Source organism: Chiloscyllium plagiosum, unplaced genomic scaffold, assembly GCF_037043375.1.
Source record: "Chiloscyllium plagiosum isolate Xiang-an unplaced genomic scaffold, Cpla_swu_hap1 HiC_scaffold_1, whole genome shotgun sequence".
In the NCBI taxonomy this organism is placed as follows: Eukaryota; Metazoa; Chordata; class Chondrichthyes; order Orectolobiformes; family Hemiscylliidae; genus Chiloscyllium; species Chiloscyllium plagiosum.
In genome coordinates this window covers 77,826,253-77,845,880 of record NW_028270139.1, presented here as the reverse complement: position 1 = coordinate 77,845,880, position 19,628 = coordinate 77,826,253, and the positions used below count along the sequence as shown (strand labels likewise).

The 19,628-nt window shown below is 39.7% G+C and overlaps 1 protein-coding gene across 2 annotated transcripts in view; it reads left to right on the top strand.

Moving 5' to 3' along the window:
* Positions 1-19,628, top strand: part of aasdh (aminoadipate-semialdehyde dehydrogenase) — a 48,171-nt gene that overhangs the window by 14,964 nt on the left and 13,579 nt on the right. For both annotated transcript variants that reach the window (XM_043690458.2, XM_043690440.2), the window contains exons 5-9: positions 3,162-3,406; positions 3,778-3,884; positions 5,003-5,175; positions 10,474-10,693; positions 15,738-15,853. In XM_043690458.2, coding sequence (XP_043546393.2) covers positions 3,162-3,406; positions 3,778-3,884; positions 5,003-5,175; positions 10,474-10,693; positions 15,738-15,853 — 861 coding nt within the window. The remainder of the gene's footprint in view (positions 1-3,161; positions 3,407-3,777; positions 3,885-5,002; positions 5,176-10,473; positions 10,694-15,737; positions 15,854-19,628) is intronic.

Here is a 19,628-nt window from a genome sequence, read left to right as displayed (position 1 = left end):
TAATCCACAGTCCCAGGTCAGTGGGAAATTTGAATTCAGTAAACATCTGGAATTAAAATCTAGCCCAGTGGTGACCATGTAACCGGTGTCAATTATCGTAGTCATCCATCTGCCTCACTAATGTCCTTGAAGAAAGGAAATCTGTTGCCCTTACCTGATCTGATCTACATTTGCACTGTAGTTGATTTTTAAACATCCCTCTGGGCAATAAATGTTGGCCTAGCCAGTGACACCAACATCTCATAAATTATTTAAAAAATAAGGCTAAGGTAGGAGGTGAAGTTTGAGAAACAAATTGGAAGGGTATACTTTTGATGCCTTGGATTATTCTTGTCTTCTCCCAACCAAGTGAGACATGAGGCAGATTGTTAGGCTTACTTTTACGGCAGCATTTACTGCAAATTGTGCAGTGAAGGAACAAAGTGGGAAAACAATTGATTATGTATCATCCTACAAATGAATGATTGCGAAAGAGCTGCGGCAGAAACATGTGGCCAGAGGAAGGGGACCCAGCTAGTAGTTTTCAAGCAACTACAGTGCATAACAGGAAGGAACACCTGGAAGAGGCAATATTAACCTGAAGGAATGGTGTACCATCTCCAAAGCAGTTATCTCGACATGACTGAGCATTAGCGAAAGCTCCAAGTTTCAAGAGGAATGATTGGAGAGATATGTACCATAATGGAGGACGATTTTGCATCACACTTGAACTGATTTGTGGCTGCTGTCTGTTGTAATGAATTTCGTTGTTGCCGTCAATTTCTATATGGCCTATCCTTGCAGGAGCATCTCAATTAGCTGCCGAACAATGAAACACGCTGGTGCTGATGTATTTGTTGTTTGGGTGGGAGAACAGATCATACTTATGAGAATGTGGATGTCATGGCAGCAGAAGACCATGGGCATTACCTCTATAGTCAGCTTTTCACAAATTCAAGAAATACTAGATTTTACCCAAATGGCTACAAGGATACCACTGCAGCAGCTGCGAACATCTGTGAATAGAAAAGCATTCCACTCTAATTAATGTCTAGCTAGTGTGTGATCACAAACATGCATATTTCCCCAGCAGCTGCCATGGTCATTTCATTCTGAGGTACTCACACTTGCTGCACCTTGTCCAGTCCAAACCTTAGGTCTTTACTTGGCTTTTGGGGGATAAGTGTAACCATTAAGAAATTGACTGAAGGCTATTCCCCAACATTTATATTAACAACAGCTGTTTACAGGCAAGTGTCATAATTGGACAGGACATTGTCGTACGTGCATTCAGAGGTGCTAAGGATAGTTATTTTTTGATGTGTACTTTATAATATGGTGCAGTGGAACGGATTTACATCAAAGGTGAATCCACTGGCTTCTGGACCAAAGGTACTAGAGGAGAAGGACTTCATCATGGTTTTGAGCTAAGGACAGGAAAAGAGAATATGTAATTGTTGACCCAAAGATTCTAAAGGACAATGTGGTCATAAAACCATTTAAGTTCCATTACGTTCGTAAGTCTAGAAAATGAAATAACCTTCCTCTCTTCTACTCTTCAAGTATTTATTTGCTAGAAGTCTGTTCAGTTCCCTTGAATCGATTGCTAACAACCTTCATTGAATGGTCTTGTTACATTCTGGATAGTTTTCAACATATTCTTAAGCCTTAAATAAAATTATTTTGAATGTAAATTATCTGGCTGCCATTCCTCTTCTGATCTTAAACACATTGCCTTTGATTTCAGAGTTTGATGTAAAACATATTATTCTTCAGTTTGTTTTTTGATTTTGCTGCTTTCCATAATTCAAAAAGCTATTCTTTCAGAATGTTCTTGTTAATTTTAGAAATTCCCAGTTTTCATAATATTTCAAGGTGGTTCAGATGGCATGTTTTACTTACCTATTATCCTTCTATAACAATGTAAACTTCAGAACTTAATGGATTGAAACAATAGCAAAAACATTTTTTTAAATGAACTGTTTCCCAAGATTAAAGGGAGAAGGAGAAGCTGTTTTAAAGGAATTAAAAGCAGCGTGCGAATTAACCATCTCTGGGAAGGTGGGGTTACAGAAACATGAACAAGCTGGTTCCTGGGAGAGAGGAGATAACATTGCTTGATAACCTACTTCTTCATGATGAATGGGCAATTATTTCTGCAGGCACCTTTTAATGTCCTGAAGTAAATTATGTTTCAAACACAGTTAAGGCTGAACGTAATAAGGAACATAGGTGCTACTTTACATAAGAAGGCAAGCTACAAATTTGAGGGCTCCAGAACTGTAATAAATGTTGGGGATGAAAGAATCTATTGAATCATCAATAATATCACAGCACACATTTGAAAGAAAGAAAATTATAAGAATCCAACACCAGAACAGTTCAGTAGCAAAACTTTGAAGAACAACAATGAACAACTAGATCAAACCCTGGAGACTTAGTGACAGACAATGTTGGTGGAATCATAGTTAAGTTCCAACATTTAATTTGGTAATAACCAAGTTGAGATGGGAGCCTTAACTTGCTTACTTGAGGGGTCTTATTTTGGTTGTGCGATTTCTTAGTAAATAGCTAAATTAAAGGTAACTTGTAATGATGTATTCACAACACTTCCCTGTATCCTTTCTAAAACCAAGATGCTTCCACTACTGCTCTGTTATCTCAAAATTACTACCTGGTACCTGTGATCTCTCCTCTGGATATGCATTTCAGGATATTGCTTGTCCTTATTACTTTTACGTGATGATGGTCTCAGTAATCCATCTGACTCTAGATTCTTTCTGTGTTGTGTCCTGCAAACTACAATCATTTATCTTCTATCTTTCTGACCAATTGCTGTTTGAAATCTATTTGCTCATTCAATCTACATTGAATAATATTTGCAACTAGTGATAGTGTGAGGGTAGGCTTAGCTGTGATGTCCACTCAAGTCAAATAGTGCGCTGATATTACCTAAGATTACATAAGGAATAACCACTTAGGAAAGAAAAGGTTGCCACAAGTTTTGGAGGTGAAGCTCAGCAGGACCCTGCATTCTCAGGAAAGAATGGAAAATTATGGGAATTTATGTGTAAATAGGCTAAATATATAATTATAAGTAAATAAACTAAATATATTTTACAGAGTTCAATCTTTTTGTTGTCAATCTTGGATTAATATGGCAGTTTAATTTCTTTCCCTAGGCCACCCCAACATTGATCAAATGGTTTGGATCAGAAATTTTAACATCAGTTGTACTTTCAGCCAGTACTTCACTACGTGTATTAGCACTAGGGGGCGAAGCATTTCCTTCACTGAGTGTACTCAAATGTTGGCGAGGAGAAGGCAACAAAACTGAAATTTTCAATCTTTATGGGATTACAGAAGTATCAAGTTGGGCTACATTTTACAAAATTCCTGAAGAAAGTCTGTGTGATGCCACTCAGTTGTAAGTCTGTTTAATCTCTTCATGAAAAGAAAACGCATGAACCTTCACTGTGATTCATAGTGAATTAATTTATTTCATGCTGTCATTACTACTTTTACTTACGTAGCAATTTGTGAAAACAGGATTATCTTTTGTGCAAAAAGGTGAATAATCTCTTAATTTGTTCTGGTTGTATTGGTTGGGTATTGTATATTGCCCAGCTGCATCAGTAGTTATCTCACCATTGTGACTGCAGGTATCAGTTGTGCTTTGGAGGAAGCAGTCCTGCATCTAGGTTTAGTCCATAAGAGTCAGTAATGTTGGTAAATTCTGGAAATAGCCAGCATCTTAACTGGTGTGAGAATGAATTGTTACCTGTGTTTACGTTTTAGACATGAAGAGTGTGTACCTTTGGGACTCCCACTTTTGGGAACTGTTTTGGATGTTGTGGATAACTCTGGTCAGGTAGTCCAAGAAGGAAAAGGACAAGTTTTCATAGGTAATGATTTTTCCTTTGTAGCTTCATAACACAAAAAACATGTTCTTGACTTTGTTCCTTTTGGGAGGCTAGAGGTTTTAAATAAAATTCTGAAAAATCTCAATAATTAAACATCCGATTTGATTATATTTACATTTTTACTAGCTTTGACTAAGATCTTTTTAAGAATGGGAAATATTTTTTTTAACCTGGCTGAAGACATCTATTTTCAAACTTGGGTAAATTGACTCCATATTCCCCAGGCTTATCAAAATCTAGAACTCTCCTGTAAGAAATCTCACTGTTCCATGGAGAACACAGTTTCCTGCTTTGATTTTAAAATTAACATTGCAAGTTTATTTAGTCCTCTGATGTTTATATTTCTGAAGTAACAGCCACCACAATAGTAAATGCAATAAAAATAGAAAATTATGAACTAAATTAAGAAACATTAAATGAAACAGGTTTACTAATATATGGAATGGTTTCAGGTAGCTACAGAAAACGCAATTCTGTCGCTGCCTTGTTTCAATTTGCACTCCGAATTCTAACTGAACTTTTTAACCAAAGAGGTAACTATAACTTTTCAAATCATTAAATAGCTTATAATTTTGAAGAACGGCAAGTGCCACTAAATGTGACATAAGCTGTATTTGATGTGTTCATAAGTGAGACAACAAAAATATATATTTAGTTCACATAGGTATTTATTTAATAGCTGTGACAAAATGAAGCTCTGAGGATCAGGCTTCAACAGTGGAATAGGATCTAGAGTGTCATAACTGTATATGACGATGTCAATAGAGGGGGCTTTCTGGTTCTTCTTTGCTTTGGTTGCAACTCTGCAGTGGCTAAAGTGAGAATGTGTCAGCAGAATGGCAGTCTCTGTTCTTTTATAAAAGACTAAAAGTATTTTAAACAACTTAACTGCTATCTTTAGTGTTACGGGAGATGTATATCTGTGGGTAAACCCCAGGAGACCACAGAATTCAGTTTCAGATTCACAATTTTGATCAGATCAAAGCTGTCATTGTTGAGTAGAGCACATTTGCCTCACCCATTCACTTGGTATCCACTATAATTATAGGACACAGATATTTTAACTAATTATCTATTATATATGTAATATTCATTAACAGGTGGTAAAGAGCGTGTATGTTTTCTTGATGATGAAAAAGATGTGTGTCCAGGTACAATGAGAGCCACTGGGGACTGGGTAATCATTAAAGATGGACACATGTATTACGTAGGACGTCAGGACAACCAGATTAAACGTCATGGGAAACGTGTGAATCTTGAAAGAATCCAGCAGGTAATTTTGCAGTTAAATCACAGTTATAATGAATGTGATAAAAGTAACTGTAGTAATAGTTGCTGAAATTGTAGGCCACAATTTCAATTTGGAATATGAAGAAGCCATTAAATTAAAGCATCTGTTTGACTTATTTATTAAGCACAAACATGGGACTGGGTTAGGACTAAGCTATGCATTTTTTAAAATAAAATCAGTAGGTCATATGAGAAGTGGGCTTCTTCATATTTAACAGCATTAGAGATCTGGCAAAACATGATGGCATCTATTCAGAATTATCTAGTTTTCTTCTTTGATCTGATTTTCTATCAAAACTCAATCTAAAGAGAATTTTATTTATCTCGAATGGGTCATGTATTTCAAATAGGTATTTGCTTTGATGGCAAACAGTTATCGCCATTCACACAACATTTTAAAATCCTGAGTTCAAAGGAAGGGTCATGTAACCCAAAACATTGACTCTGATTTCTTTCCACAGATGTTGTTAGACCTGCTGAGCTTTCTCAGCAATTTCTGTTTTTGAATCTAATTTGCAGCAACCACAGTTCTTTCTGTCTTTATTCTAAAGTCCCGTGTTGGTGGGAACATATGACCCAAGAGCAGAAGTAGGCTAGAATTAGAATATCCTTTAAAGTCACGTGTACTGAACTACAGAAGTACAGTGAAAAGTTTTAAGGTGTCATCTCTTATCGTAAAAAGTACACAGGTACAAATCTTAAATACAAAAGAGGAATAAAAAGAAATGTAGTTGCATTACTTTATAGTGATTCATTGTATAAGTTAGAAATGTGTCATAGTTAAAAGGATAGCCCCTCGAGCCTGCTCCACCATTCAATAATTTCGTGGCTAGATGCTCGTAATCTTAAATCTACATTCTTGCCTGTCCCCAAAAAGCTTTCAATCTTTGCTCAATAAGAATCTACCTCTGCCTTAAAAATATTCTGCTTTAATTACTTTTTCAGGTATCCTAAAGACTTAGGAGGAAACAAAATTCACCTCATCTCTGTTTTAAATGGGTGACTCTAGATTTTCAGAACCCCTAGTTTTAGATTCTCATGTAAGAAATATTCATTCTTCATCATGAAGGGTCTTGACAGGGTATTTTATAAGTTTCAGTCAAGTTGCCTTTTAGTCTTGTGATGACGCTGCTCCTTTAACAAGGTTGTGTTGTCAGAGGGGTCGTAAATTCAGAGACTCTAGGAGGTCTGGTTTTTATGGGTTTTAGGGCCAGTTTGATTATAGCGAGCAGATACTGCCTCAGGCAAAAGGCTTTCAAGTTTTTTAAAATAAAACACTTGTACAATGAAAGGAGAGTGACCAGTTCTCCCAGCTCAGCTTCTCGCTGATTTTGTTTGGGTTTTAGCAGTCTGGTTGTTCAGAGCAACAGTTGGTTTTTTGAGGCTGCTGGTCAAAAAAACAGCTACATGGAAGATATTCTATGCTAAATCCCTCTGACATCTCTTCTGTAAGACCCTGTGTTTGATTTTACCTTTTGTGCCAAGGGGTGTTTATGGGGATTGTTGCAGGAATTTAGAACAGTGTCATTAAATTGGAATAATCTGTTGGGTTTTCAGATAGGTTAAGTTATTCTATATTCTGTTACCTTTTGTTTGTGTTTCATTCCGTAATCTTGCAAATCAGTTCTGTTTTGTTTAAAACAAAGTGGTTGAGCCAGCTCCTGAATATCCACTCTACACCTGCTTAAAACAACTAGCAAAGTTATGGTCTGGGCTACTTTCTAGAAATGTTCTGAGGGGGTCTGGCCTGGTCCATAACACTCTTAAAGGCTCCAGCGGACACAACCCTAGTCTTTCAGCCTTTCCTCATGACCTGTCTAATCCTGGTATTAGTCTAGTAAATCTTATCTAAACTACCTCAAATGCATTTATGTCCTTCCTTAAATAAAGTAGCCTTTGCTGACTTCAGCCCCAGTTATGTTTGCCGGCTATGCCAAACAATCCCTCTTCAGTACATACACAGGCACTATTCCCCGCCTCTTCCACCATTACAGCGGTGATTGCATCGGTGCTGCATCCTGCACCCAGGTTGAAATGGAGCAGTTATCGACTTCACCAACAACTTCCACCCTGCCCTTAAATTCTCGGACATTCCCTCCCTCCCCTTTCTTGACCTCTTCAATTCCATCTCTGGTGATAGTCTACGGATGGATGTCTGCTATAAACACAGACTCTCATAACTACCTGGACTACACCTCCTCCCACTCAGTATCCTGTAAGAACTCCATCCCATTTTCCTAATTCCTCCGTCTCCGTTGCATCTGCTTGGATGAGGAGACGTTCCACTCCCAAGCATCCCAGATGTCCGCCTGTTTTAAACAGCATACGTTCCCTCCTTCTGTCATCCGAACAGCCCTTCACCACACCTCCTCCATTCTCTGCTGCATTGCTCTAAACCCCACCCAATCATAATAAAGAAGGGTCCTTCTTGTCCTCACCTTTCACCCCATCAGTCTCTGCATCTAACAGATCATCCTTAAACACTTCTGCCAACTCTAACTAGACCTCACCATAAAGAACATCTTCCCCTCTCCACTCCTGTCTGCCTTCCGCAAGGACCGCTCCCTTCGTCACTCCACACACAAGTTCACACCACACTCCCCACCAATCCTCACCCACCCTGAACTTCCAGTACCTTCCTCTGCAACCATATAAAATTCAAGCCTTCAAGCACACTACCCTTCTCTCCTCCACCCAGTGCCTCAAACAGTCCTTCTAGGTGAGTCAGTGGTTCACCTGCCTCTCCTCCAACCTATTTTACTGTATCCTGTGCTCCCGATGTCTTCTCTACATCGGCGAGACCAAACGTAAACTAAGGGCACGTTACGCTGAGCATCTCAGCCAGGCCCGCAAGGGCTGACCTGACCTCACAGTCACCTCTCATTTCAGTTCCCCCTCCCATGCCCCCTCCGACATGACCATCTTTGGCCTCCTCCCTTGCCACAGTGAATTAGACAGTAAATTAGAGGAACAACACCTTATTTCCCAACAGCCCAGAGGACTCAACACTGAGTTCTATAATTTCAAATAATCTCCCTTTCCATGCCTCAATTCCCTTTCCAGTCCCTCCTACTCCCTTCCATTCCACTTACTGACCCTCCCTTCCAGCCACCAAGCAGATTCATTCCTCCCATTGACCAACCAGGTTGTTCCCTCTACCTGTGTTCACCTATTGCTACCTCACCACTCTGCCCCTCTCCCCACGTAAAACCCTCTCCCATCTCCTCTTTATCTGCAGCACCCCTCACCTCCATCCCGGTCCTGAAGAAGGATTATACCTAAAACATTGACTTCTCCACCTCCTGCTGCTGCCTGGTTTGCTGTGTTCTTGCAGCCCCTGCTGGTCTATTTTGGATTCCAGCATCTGCAGTTTTTTTTTTGTCTCTGTAGTATTGTACATGTAGTTTCACTAATGCCCTATATAACTGAAACATAAGCCCCTACTTCTATATTCCATTATTCCTGTAATAAATGCTAATATTCCATTTGCTTTCCTAATTGCTAGTTATATGAACTTATTAACCTTTAGCAATTCTTGCAAAGGATACCTAGATGCCTCTGAATTTCAGAGCTCTGCAATCTCTCACCATTCGAGTAATCTGCTTTTTTAAAAATCTTCCTGACAAAGTAAGTAAATTAGCATTTACCCAGATTTTATTCCAATTGCCACATTTTTACCTATTCGCTAAACGTATCAGTATCTTTTTGAAACTTCATATCCTTTTCAAAACCTGCCATACTGACTATCTTTGCATCATCAGTAAATTTGGCAGCTAAACCTTCTATGAGTAGAGTTCAGGCCTTAGCACTATCCCCTGTGTTTCACTACTTATCAAGCAGAAAAATGACCACCATCCTCTATTGTCTGCTGTCTGTTAGCCAACCAATCCCCACTCTCTATCATTATGCTAACTTTTAAAGCGTGAGCTTTTATTTTCCAAGTAACCTTTTATTTTCCAAGTAACCTTTTGATGTGACACTGTGTCTGATGCCTTCTGGCAATCTACTTTAAGTACATGTACCAGTTCCCCTTTATCCACAACACGTATTAGCTTCCTTGTCTGACACAAGCAGGTTAGAGCTGGCAGTTCAATAGCAACTTTGCTCGTGACTCTCCAAATCCTGTCCACTAACTACAAGGTGAAAATGTGTACTGCAGATGCTGGAGCGCTAACTACAAGTTGCAAGTCAAGAGCTTGTTTGAATCGTCTCAACTTGTCCACAAGAGTAGAGCTCCAACACTCAACCTTTTAAATAATCAAGAGCAGAGCAGCCTGCTTGACTGATGGTGTTTAAAGTGGTGGACAGACTGACTTCTTCTGTCACTGATGCGCAGTGACTATAGTATGTAAACCTAGAAGAGAAAATGCGGTAGCTTATTAAGATTCTTTGACACTACCTAGAAAATCTCTTGCCACCTAGAAAAATAAAGTGACCAGCTTGTGCATCTGCAGGTCACACCATCTAGTGCACAAGCAGTGTGGGGCAGTTCTTATTTATTGGCTGCTCAGGAATGCAGTTATCTAAGGCATCTGCGAACATTAATGCTAGATGAAGGGAGATGCCCAGGCACGTAAATGCAAGACCTCAAGCAAGGCATTACAAAGCAGCCACTGACAATGATTAAGAGCCTGAAAATATTTTTTTATGCTGATGTCTTAGATGTTTTCTCCAATACCCTGATACTGTAATCATTTAACTTTAGCCCTCAATTAATCTGTTTGTGTCACTAGGAAGAGATATAAAGGATAATAAAAAATAATGTCTCTGTAATCTATTATTTGATTTTTTTGAAGGAGCAGTATTAGAATTATAGCAATGGAAATTACAAATAAGTCAGAAACAAAAATTAATAATACTATGACAACATCAGCACACTTTGATCCTTCACTAAATTCAGATTCCTTTTGTTGTGAATTGACAAATTAGTTTATCAAATTAGGGGAAGGTGATGGCCTCGTGTTTTATTGCTAGACTATTAACTCAGGACCCCAGGTAACATTCTTGGGACCTGGGTTTAATTGGATGATGGAGTTTGAATTCAGTAAAAATCTGAATTGCTAACTATGAAACCATCATTAATCGTCAGAAAAATGTTCTTTCTGGAAGGAAACTGCCAGATTTGAATCCAAACCCAAAACAATGTGGTTGAATCTTAACTGCCTTCTGGGAATTGGAGATTGGTGATAAATACTGGCCTGGCCAGCAACAGCCACATCCTGTGAATGAATAATTAAAACAAAAAAGTGAATACTAAATGGTGAATTATGTATATTTTTAGGTAGCTGAAAGTTTGAAGCAAGTGGAAGCCTGTGTAGTGGCCAAATGTGACCAAGACAAGCTAATGTTGTTTGTAGTGCCCAAAGGCATTCCTAAGTTACGTAAAGGAGAAACCACAAATTTCTGCAGGGATATCCTTCTTGAACTTGGAAAATACCTCTCTTCCCATGAAATTCCAGACCATGTTTTTCAAATCAATTCAGTACCATTTACAACTCATGGTAAGTAAGCATGAAGTATCAATGAAAAATTCTAAATCTTCTATTTAATTTAGGTACTGTACTTGCTGTCGCAAATGTGACAAAAGTTCTAATTTGCATTGATCTGATATTCTAACATTGATCTTCCTTTATGTTAAAATTGTTTGCCACCGTGTGGATATTGAGTTTTGGTCTCCTTCACAACAATCAAAACCAGTTTTTGTTTTGTCTATTGTTTCTGTGTAGTTCTCATTTCAAATTTGTCTCTAACGTACCTTCCACCCAAATGTTTGCATCACTGTATTTCCTGCAAAACAAAACCCAGGATAGAACCTACGTTGTATTTCCCACTTAAAAGGTTTTCCCCTTAGGTAGAGCTTTTGACAATTTTTGTTTAAGTGTTGTGCATTTCACTTCATGGGATTGTTCATTTCTTCAATACTTAACTAGATGTTGTTTGTATATGAACTGAGGCAAATATGAAACTATTTCTTCTGCTAAATCTGGTTTTTGGCTTCCTCTTTTTATGATTATGTCTTTTAGTTTTGTATTAAAATGTGATATCAGTACATTTGCATATTTTATATTTTTGTATTAAACTTAGTCATACAGTCATACAACATTGATACAGGGCTTTCAGCCCATTTTGTCTTTGCCAGCCAACAAACACCAGGCTACACTAATTTATCTGTACATAGTTTACTATGCCCTGCTCACCCAAATGTTTCTTAAAAGTTGTGGAAGTACCTGCCTCCATTAACCTGTCAAGCAGCACATTACATTTGTTCCTCACCTTAAACTTATGCTGTCTGATCTTAGACCCAGCTGCAATGGGTGGAAGAGTCTACACCTTTCATGATTGTGTCTCTCAGTCAGAAACCCTCAGCCTCTTCTGCTCCAAGATAGACACACATAGCCTATCCTGTATTTCTTCATAATTGAGTGTTTTCTTCCCAAGCAACATCCTGGTCACTCTCTGCACCCTCTTCAGTGTAATCATGTCCTTCTAATTAATACGGTGATCAGAACTGCACAGAGGATTCTATCTGTTTTATAAAGTTGTAACAAGACTTCCTTGCTCCTGTATTCTGTACCCGGCTAATGAAGGTAAACCTCCCTTATGCAGCTTTCACCACCCTATCTACCTGTACTGATACCTTCAGGGATCTATGGACTTATACACCAAGGTCCCTTTGTTCCTCAAACTTCCCTAGGGATCTGCCATTCATTAGGCATATTCTTCTCTTATTAGACATCTCAAAATTCATCACCATGTAATTATCAGGATTAAATTCAATCTGCCGTTGTTCTGTCCAATTTAACAGCAGATTAATATCAGACTGTAGGCTGAGACTATCCTCCCAATCAACACACAACTGCCTTTTTGATTCCATAGGCACTTACCCTTTTGACCAGCTTTCCACTTGGACCCTTGTCAGGCCTCTGGATAAATCACATCAATTGCACTAACCTTACCAATATATTTAGTTACCTTTTCAAAAAACATAATTAAATTAATCAATGGAGGATTTCCCTGAAACAAATCTGTGTTGATTATCCTTGATTAATCCCATTTTCCAAGTGTTGATTAATACTGTCCCTCAGAATGTTTTCTAATGATTGCCCTACCACTGACATCAGACTAATTGTTCTATAGTTATCTGGCCTATCGTTGCTGTCCTCTTTGAACAAAGGAATCACAATAACTATCTTCCAGTCATCTGACATTTTGCCTGTGGCCAGCCAAGTATTAAATATCTCTGCCAGGCTCTCCTCATTCCACTCCACCCCTCCCCATTGATCTTTACATGTTTTAGAACCTCCGCTTCCCAACTGAAATCTCTGGTTGCAATGTCTTTCTCCAAATACAGATGAGAAATATTGATTTAAGACCTCACCCATATCTTCCTGCTCCACACACACATTGCCCCTTTGGTCTCGAGTAGGCCCGACTCGTGGCCAGGTCATCCTCTTATTCTTAATATGATTATAAAATGCCTGAGGGTTTTCTGTAATCCTGTCTGCCAAAGATATTTTGTGGTGCCTCTTTGCTCTCCTAATTTCTTTTTTAAGCTATCCCCTACATGCTCTGTTTTTGAAGAGTCTCCCATTTTTAATGAGATGTACCTGACATATGCTTCCTTTCTTTTTATCAAACTCTTGATATCCCTTGGCATTCAAGGTTCCCTAATCTTGTTGCCCTTGCTGTTCACTCTTAGAGGAACATGCTGGCCTTGAATTCTAAGTGTGCTACTTTTAAAGCTCTCCCACTTTCCAAATGTAACAAGGATATGGAAGATATAGATTGTAGGAAATAGCGGGTGACACCTTGCAAAATGTCCAAATTACAGAGGAGGAAATATGGACTTCAGTAAGGCGTTCGACAAGGTTCCCCATGGGAGACTGATTAGCAAGGTTAGATTTCATGGAATACAGGGAGAACTAGCCATTTGGATACAGAAAGGGCTCAAAGATAGAAGACAGAGGGTAGTGGTGGAGAGTTGTTTTCAGACTGGAGGCCTGTGATCAGTGGAGTGCCACAAGGATCGGTGCTGGGTCCTCTACTTTTTGTCATTTACATAAATGATTTGGATGCGAGCATAAGAGGTACAGTTAGTAAGTTTGCAGATGACACTAAAATTGGAGGTGTAGTGGACAGCGAAGAGGGTTACCTCAGATTACAACAGGATCTGGGCCAGATGGGCCAATGGGCTGAGAAGTGTCAGATGGAGTTTAATTCAGATAAATGTGAGGCACTGCATTTTGGGAAAGCAAATCTTAGCAGGACCTATACGCTTAATAGTAAGGTCCTAGGGAGTGTTGCTGAACAAAGAGACCTTGGAATGCAGGTTCATAGTTCCTTGAAAATGGAGTTGCAGGTAGATAGGATAATGAAGAAGGTGTTTGGTATGCTTTCCTTTGTTGGTCAGAGTATTGAGTACAGGAGTTGGGAGGTCATATTGCAGCTGTACAGGACATTGGTTAGGCCACTGTTGGAATATTGCGTCAAATTCTGGTCTCCTTCCTATCAGAAAGATGTTGTGAAACTTGAAAGGATTTACAAGGGTGTTGCCAGGGTTGGAGGATTTGAGCTATAGGGAGAGGCTGAACAGGATGGGGCTGTTTTCCCTGGAGCATCGGAGGCTGAGGGGTGACCTTTATAGAGGTTTACAAAATTATGAGGGGCATGGATAGAGTAAATAGACAGTCTTTTCCCTGGAGTCGGGGAGTCCAGAACTAGAGGGCATAGGTTTAGGGTGAGAGGGGAAAGATATAAAAGAGGCCTAAGGGGCAACTTTTTCACGCAGAGGGTGGTACGTGTATGGAATGAGCTGCCAGAGGATGTGGTGGAGGCTGGTACAATTGCAACATTTAAGAGGCATTTGGATGCGTATACAAATAGGAAGGGTTTGGAGGGATATGGGCCGGGTGCTGGCAGGTGGGACTAGATTGTGTTAGGATATCTGGTCGGCATGGACAGGTTGGACTGAAGGGTCTGTTTCCATGCTGTACATTTCTATGACTCTAAGTATCGGCTCCCAGTCTGTTTACCAGATCCTGTCTAATGATAATAAAATTGGCCTTCCCTCTCTTTTGACACTTAAATTCTGTACTACATTTATCCCTTTCCATAAAGACTGAAACTTGCAGAGTTATGATTACTAATCCTAAAATGCTTGCCCACTGAAACTTGACCGACTTAACTGGCTTCATTCCCTAAGGTTAGGTCTAGCATGGCCCCATCTCTCGTATAACTAGCTACGAACTGGCACAAAAGGCTCTCCTGGATGCACTTTAAAAGTTTTGCCCCTTGTAATCCTTTCACACGAAGGGAATCCCAGTTAATGTTAGCAAAGTTGAAGTCCCATACAACCATGACCATATTTCTCTCGTACTTTTCTATGATTTGCCTTCATGTCTGCTCCTCAATCTCCCTCACTGTTGGGAGGCCTTTGGTGTAATCCCAGCAAAATAAGTGCACCTTTTTTATTTCTGAGCACTAGTCAGTGGCCTCATTTGAAGACTCTTCTAGGAAATCCTCCCTAGTAATGGTTTCATTTATCAGTAAATGCATTGCTCTCACCTTTCTCGCATCTTTTCTATCTGTGTAATCCTTAATTGTGGCATGACCAGTTTGTAAAATGTGCTATCCACTAAGTCCTCAGCATCTTGGGTGCTTGACAGTGAGTCCATCCGCAGCTCTAGGGTTTCCATGTGGTCAATCAGGGTTTGCAGCTAAACATGCTTTAAGTATATGTTGTTACCATGGACCGTGGAAGTGTCCCTGCTTTCGCACACATTTCAAAAGGAGCTGCATTCTCAAGTCATTGTGAATCTTACCAATTACAACACTAAACAACAAACGAGGAGCAAATCAACCACACCTACTACTCACCATCTCTCTCTGTCTTTAATAAACTACAGACCACTGGTATAATGACTTTACCCTGTCTCCCTCCCAGTACTACTCAGTCAGTCCCGAAAGCTGGTTCCTAAGCACCCAGTCCTTGTGTCCTGCATCACTTTTTGAATCCTGTGTAACTACAGGAGTTCTGCCTCTAGGTTTATTGAAGGTTCCACCCAATTTGTCCATCTCCCACTGCTGCTCCAACTGTACTTGATCCACTTCCCTCCCGCTGCTAATGTGACTGGGTTTAACTTGGGCCTCACTTGGGTTCTATCTGTAGCGAACTTATACAAATGAGATATTTCAAAGTAATGCCATAGTACATAGTTCTACCAGACCGTCGGGTTGCTCTCACATTAAAGAGAGATGACTAGTGGTGATTTAAGGTGGAGATCACCACACTTCAAATGAAGAGAGAGTTTGAGAAGGAGAGCCCTTCCTAGTAACATCAGCTGAAGTGGAATGAACTCTCACTGGCATTATTGTGCTTCACAAATCAGCCATCCAGTTAACTGAGATAATCACCCCCCGCCCGGCATCAACCCCTTAAAAAATGTAATGTATACCAATTATCTCACTGCAATAACTTTTTTCTTTAGGACTTTATGGACCATTAAGTTGGTATTTATATACATTTGCATTACCTACTATAACTAGGCAAAGTAGATCGCGCTACTTTGATTCAGACATACCAAGAACAGGCTGAGGCAAAGAAGTCAAACTGCATTGTGAGAACAAAAGAACTTCGGGAAGGTATTCAACGGCTTTGGAAGGTAACTTCATTCTGTTTTATTATTGCTCGATCATATTTATGAACAACACCTGCATTGGACTAAAGAATTGGTAGTCTTCAGACTTTTTAATCATGTGTTGTCAGAGTAACAAGTTTAGGCCATCAGCCTTTCAAGCCTGTTGCACCATTAAATTAGATCATGGCTCACGTGTGACTTAAACTCATCAAGCTTCTTTGACTGTTGATCTTTGGATATTCCTAGCTAGCAAAGGGTTGTGCAGATTAATACTTAAGTTAAATTGGATATCCTACATTCTTTCTCTTTAACCCTATTGCTTCTCCCTATTGCTTCCTTAAGTTCATTTGCATTCTTCAACTTTTTTGTGCCTTTCCTAAGATTGTTGATAATTGCTTTCTGCATAAGCAAGCTTCCAGATGTTGTGTGCACCTCAATACTGTGCTCCATAGCAATGCTGATCCCTTCTGGCCAAATCTCTGGTAGGTAGTGTGAGGTGGAGTTTAGAGGAGTTAGAATGTGCACTTTAGTGAATTATGAAGAGTCATTCCACTGTGTAGTTTATTTACTGTACAACTCCTGATGTTCTCAGATTAGGGATTAGGAGAGCTAAGAGAGGGCATGAAAAATCGTTGGCGGATAGGATCAAGGATAACCCAAGGCATTTTATGCGTATGTGAGAAACCTGAGAATGACGAGAACGAGGGTAGGTCCGATCAAGGACAGTAGTGGGAGACTGTGTATTGAGTCGGAAGAGATAGGAGAGGTCTTGAACAAGTACTTCTCTTCAGTATTTACGAACGAGAGGGACCGTATTGTAGAAGAGGAGAGTGTGAAATGGACTGGTAAGCTAGAAGAGATACCTGTTAGGAAGGAAGATGTGTTGGACATTTTGAACAACTTGAGGATAGACAAGTCCCCCGGGCCTGACGGGATATATCCTAGGATTATGTGGGAAGCAAGAGAGGAAATTGCAGTACCGTTGGCAATGATCTTCTCGTCTTCACTGGCAACGGGGGTGGTACCAGGGGACTGGAGAGTAGCGAATGTTGTGCCCCTGTTCAAAAAAGGGAATAGGGATAACCCCGGGAATTACAGGCCTGTTAGTCTTACTTCTGTGGTAGGCAAAGTAATGGAAAGGGTACTGAGGGATAGGATTTATGAGTATCTGGAAAGACACTGCTTGATTAGGGACAGCCAGCACGGATTTGTGAAGGGTAGGTCTTGCCTTACAAGTCTTATTGAATTCTTCGAGGAGGTGACCAAGCATGTGGATGAGGGAAGAGCAGTGGATGTAGTGTACATGGATTTTAGTAAGGCATTTGATAAGGTTCCCCATGGTAGGCTTATGCGGAAAGTCAGGAGGCATGGGATAGAGGGAAATTTGGCCAATTGGATAGAAAACTGGCTAATCGGTCGAAGGCAGAGAGTGGTGGTAGATGGTAAATATTCAGCCTGGAGCCCAGTTACAAGTGGAGTTCCGCAGGGATCAGTTCTGGGTCCTCTGCTGTTTGTAATTTTTATTAATGACTTAGATGAGGGAGTCGAAGGGTGGGTCAGTAAATTTGCAGATGATACGAAGATAGGTGGAGTTGTGGACAGTGAGGAGGGCTGTTGTCGGCTGCAGAGGGACTTAGATATGATGCAGAGCTGGGCTGAGGAGTGGCAGATGGAGTTCAACCCTGCCAAGTGTGAGGTTGTCCATTTTGGAAGAACAAATAAGAATGCGGAATACAGGGTTAATGGTAGGGTTCTTAGTCAGGTGGAGGAACAGAGGGATCTTGGGGTCTATGTACATAGATCTTTGAAGGTTGCCGCTCAGGTGGATAGAGTTTGTAAGAAGGCCTATGGAGTATTATCGTTCATTAGCAGAGGGATCGAATTCAAGAGTCGTGAAGTGATGTTGCAGCTGTACAGGACTTTGGTTAGGCCACAGTTGGAGTACTGTGTGCAGTTCTGGTCGCCTCACTTTAGGAAAGATGTGGAAGCTTTGGAGAGGGTGCAGAGAAGATTTACCAGGATGTTGCCTGGAATGGAGAGGAAGTCGTACGAGGATAGGTTGAGAGTTCTCGGCCTTTCTTCGTTGGAACGGCGAAGGACGAGGGGTGACTTGATAGAGGTTTATAAGATGATCAGAGGAATAGATAGAGTAGACAGTCAGAAACTTTTTCCCCGGGTACAACAGAGTGTTACAAGGGGACATAAATTTAAGGTGAAGGGTGGAAGGTATAGGGGAGATGTCAGGGGTGGGTTCTTTACCCAGAGAGTGGTGGGGGCATGGAATGCGCTGCCCGTGGGAGTGGTAGAGTCGGAATCATTGGCGACCTTTAAGCGGCATTTGGATAGGTACATGGATGGGTACTTAATCTAGGTTAGAAGTTCGGCACAACATCGTGGGCCGAAGGGCCTGTTCTGTGCTGTATTGTTCTATGTTCTATGTTCTATGTTCTAACCTTCACTTTATCTAAGCAATATACCCACAAATTAAGGAGAACATGATTTAAATAATTTTAATACTGCCTTTTATGATATTTTTGGTATAATTTAGTGACATCTACTGTATTTTAGGCAAGTAGAGAATACCACTACTTTGTTATACAGTGTTGACACATTAAAGGTAAATGTAATGCTAAAATAGTTAGAGATTTTAAACATTTCAAGTAATAGTGCAGATAGAAATGTTACCATTAGGTATCCTAGAAATACAGTGAAAACAGTTCATTGATTAGTCCAAAGAATATTATGAAATCACCTGAAGAACAATTCACTAAATTCTGCATTACTTTGATAAACATTTCATGGAGTATAGAAAATCTGTTTCCATGCCCATCTGAATCAACAATTGAAAACAAATCCCTAAAACAACTTTATTATTAAATAGAATAATTAAGGAAGGTTAATATAAAGAATTTAATAAATCTGAAGAACTCGAGAGATGTGTAGTTACATGTGTTTCTATTGCACGTTGGTTCAAGTGTTATGATAAATAAATCTTCAGAATGAGAGGCAACCAATTATATATTTAATTAAGTGTAATAAAAGAAACATAACTACAAATTTCCACCTGCACCAAGAATGTCATGTGTACCAATTGACTGATAATCAGAACATGAGAAAGTTTCTGTAGTTCTGACATTTGAATTTATCAATATTATGAAAAATATCTTCCCTTTATTAGAAATATTTATCAGTAATAAATCTATTATTTATTTTGGAAATATCTATATTACTATATCATGGGCTGTCTAGCGTTCTAAACTTGTATAGTTTTATACTTGACAGTGCTTGCTGACACCTACAATTGCAAGCGACTGCAGCTGCATACTTATGTGGAAACACACATGCGCACAAATCTAGGCCGAGTATGCCACCGCATATAGTTTGCATGTATATCATATGGAAAGGCCATACTGCAGGGAAGAAAGGCAATGCTCTTGAAACAGTGTTCAGTGACTGGGACTTCTCACACTCCACCCTGGCCATTCCTCATTGTGGCATTGTGGCACTTTCCACCCTCCCTCCCCAGGTGTTGGGCCACATTCCTGAAACCTTTTTTGTATGCATAAATAAAGACAGAAGGTGATATATAAATCCACCAATATTTGTCTTAATAGCTTTGTTGATCATTTTGGGATGTATATATCTAGATATATTTTGCTAAAGGAGCACAAGTAGGCAAATAAAATACTGCAGAAAAGATAAAGGGAATGCACTTTTTATTATTTCTTCAATAAATTCTGTAAGTGGAACTGATACAGAATGTGTGGCATAACGTGTAATTAAATTGTATTACTTTTGC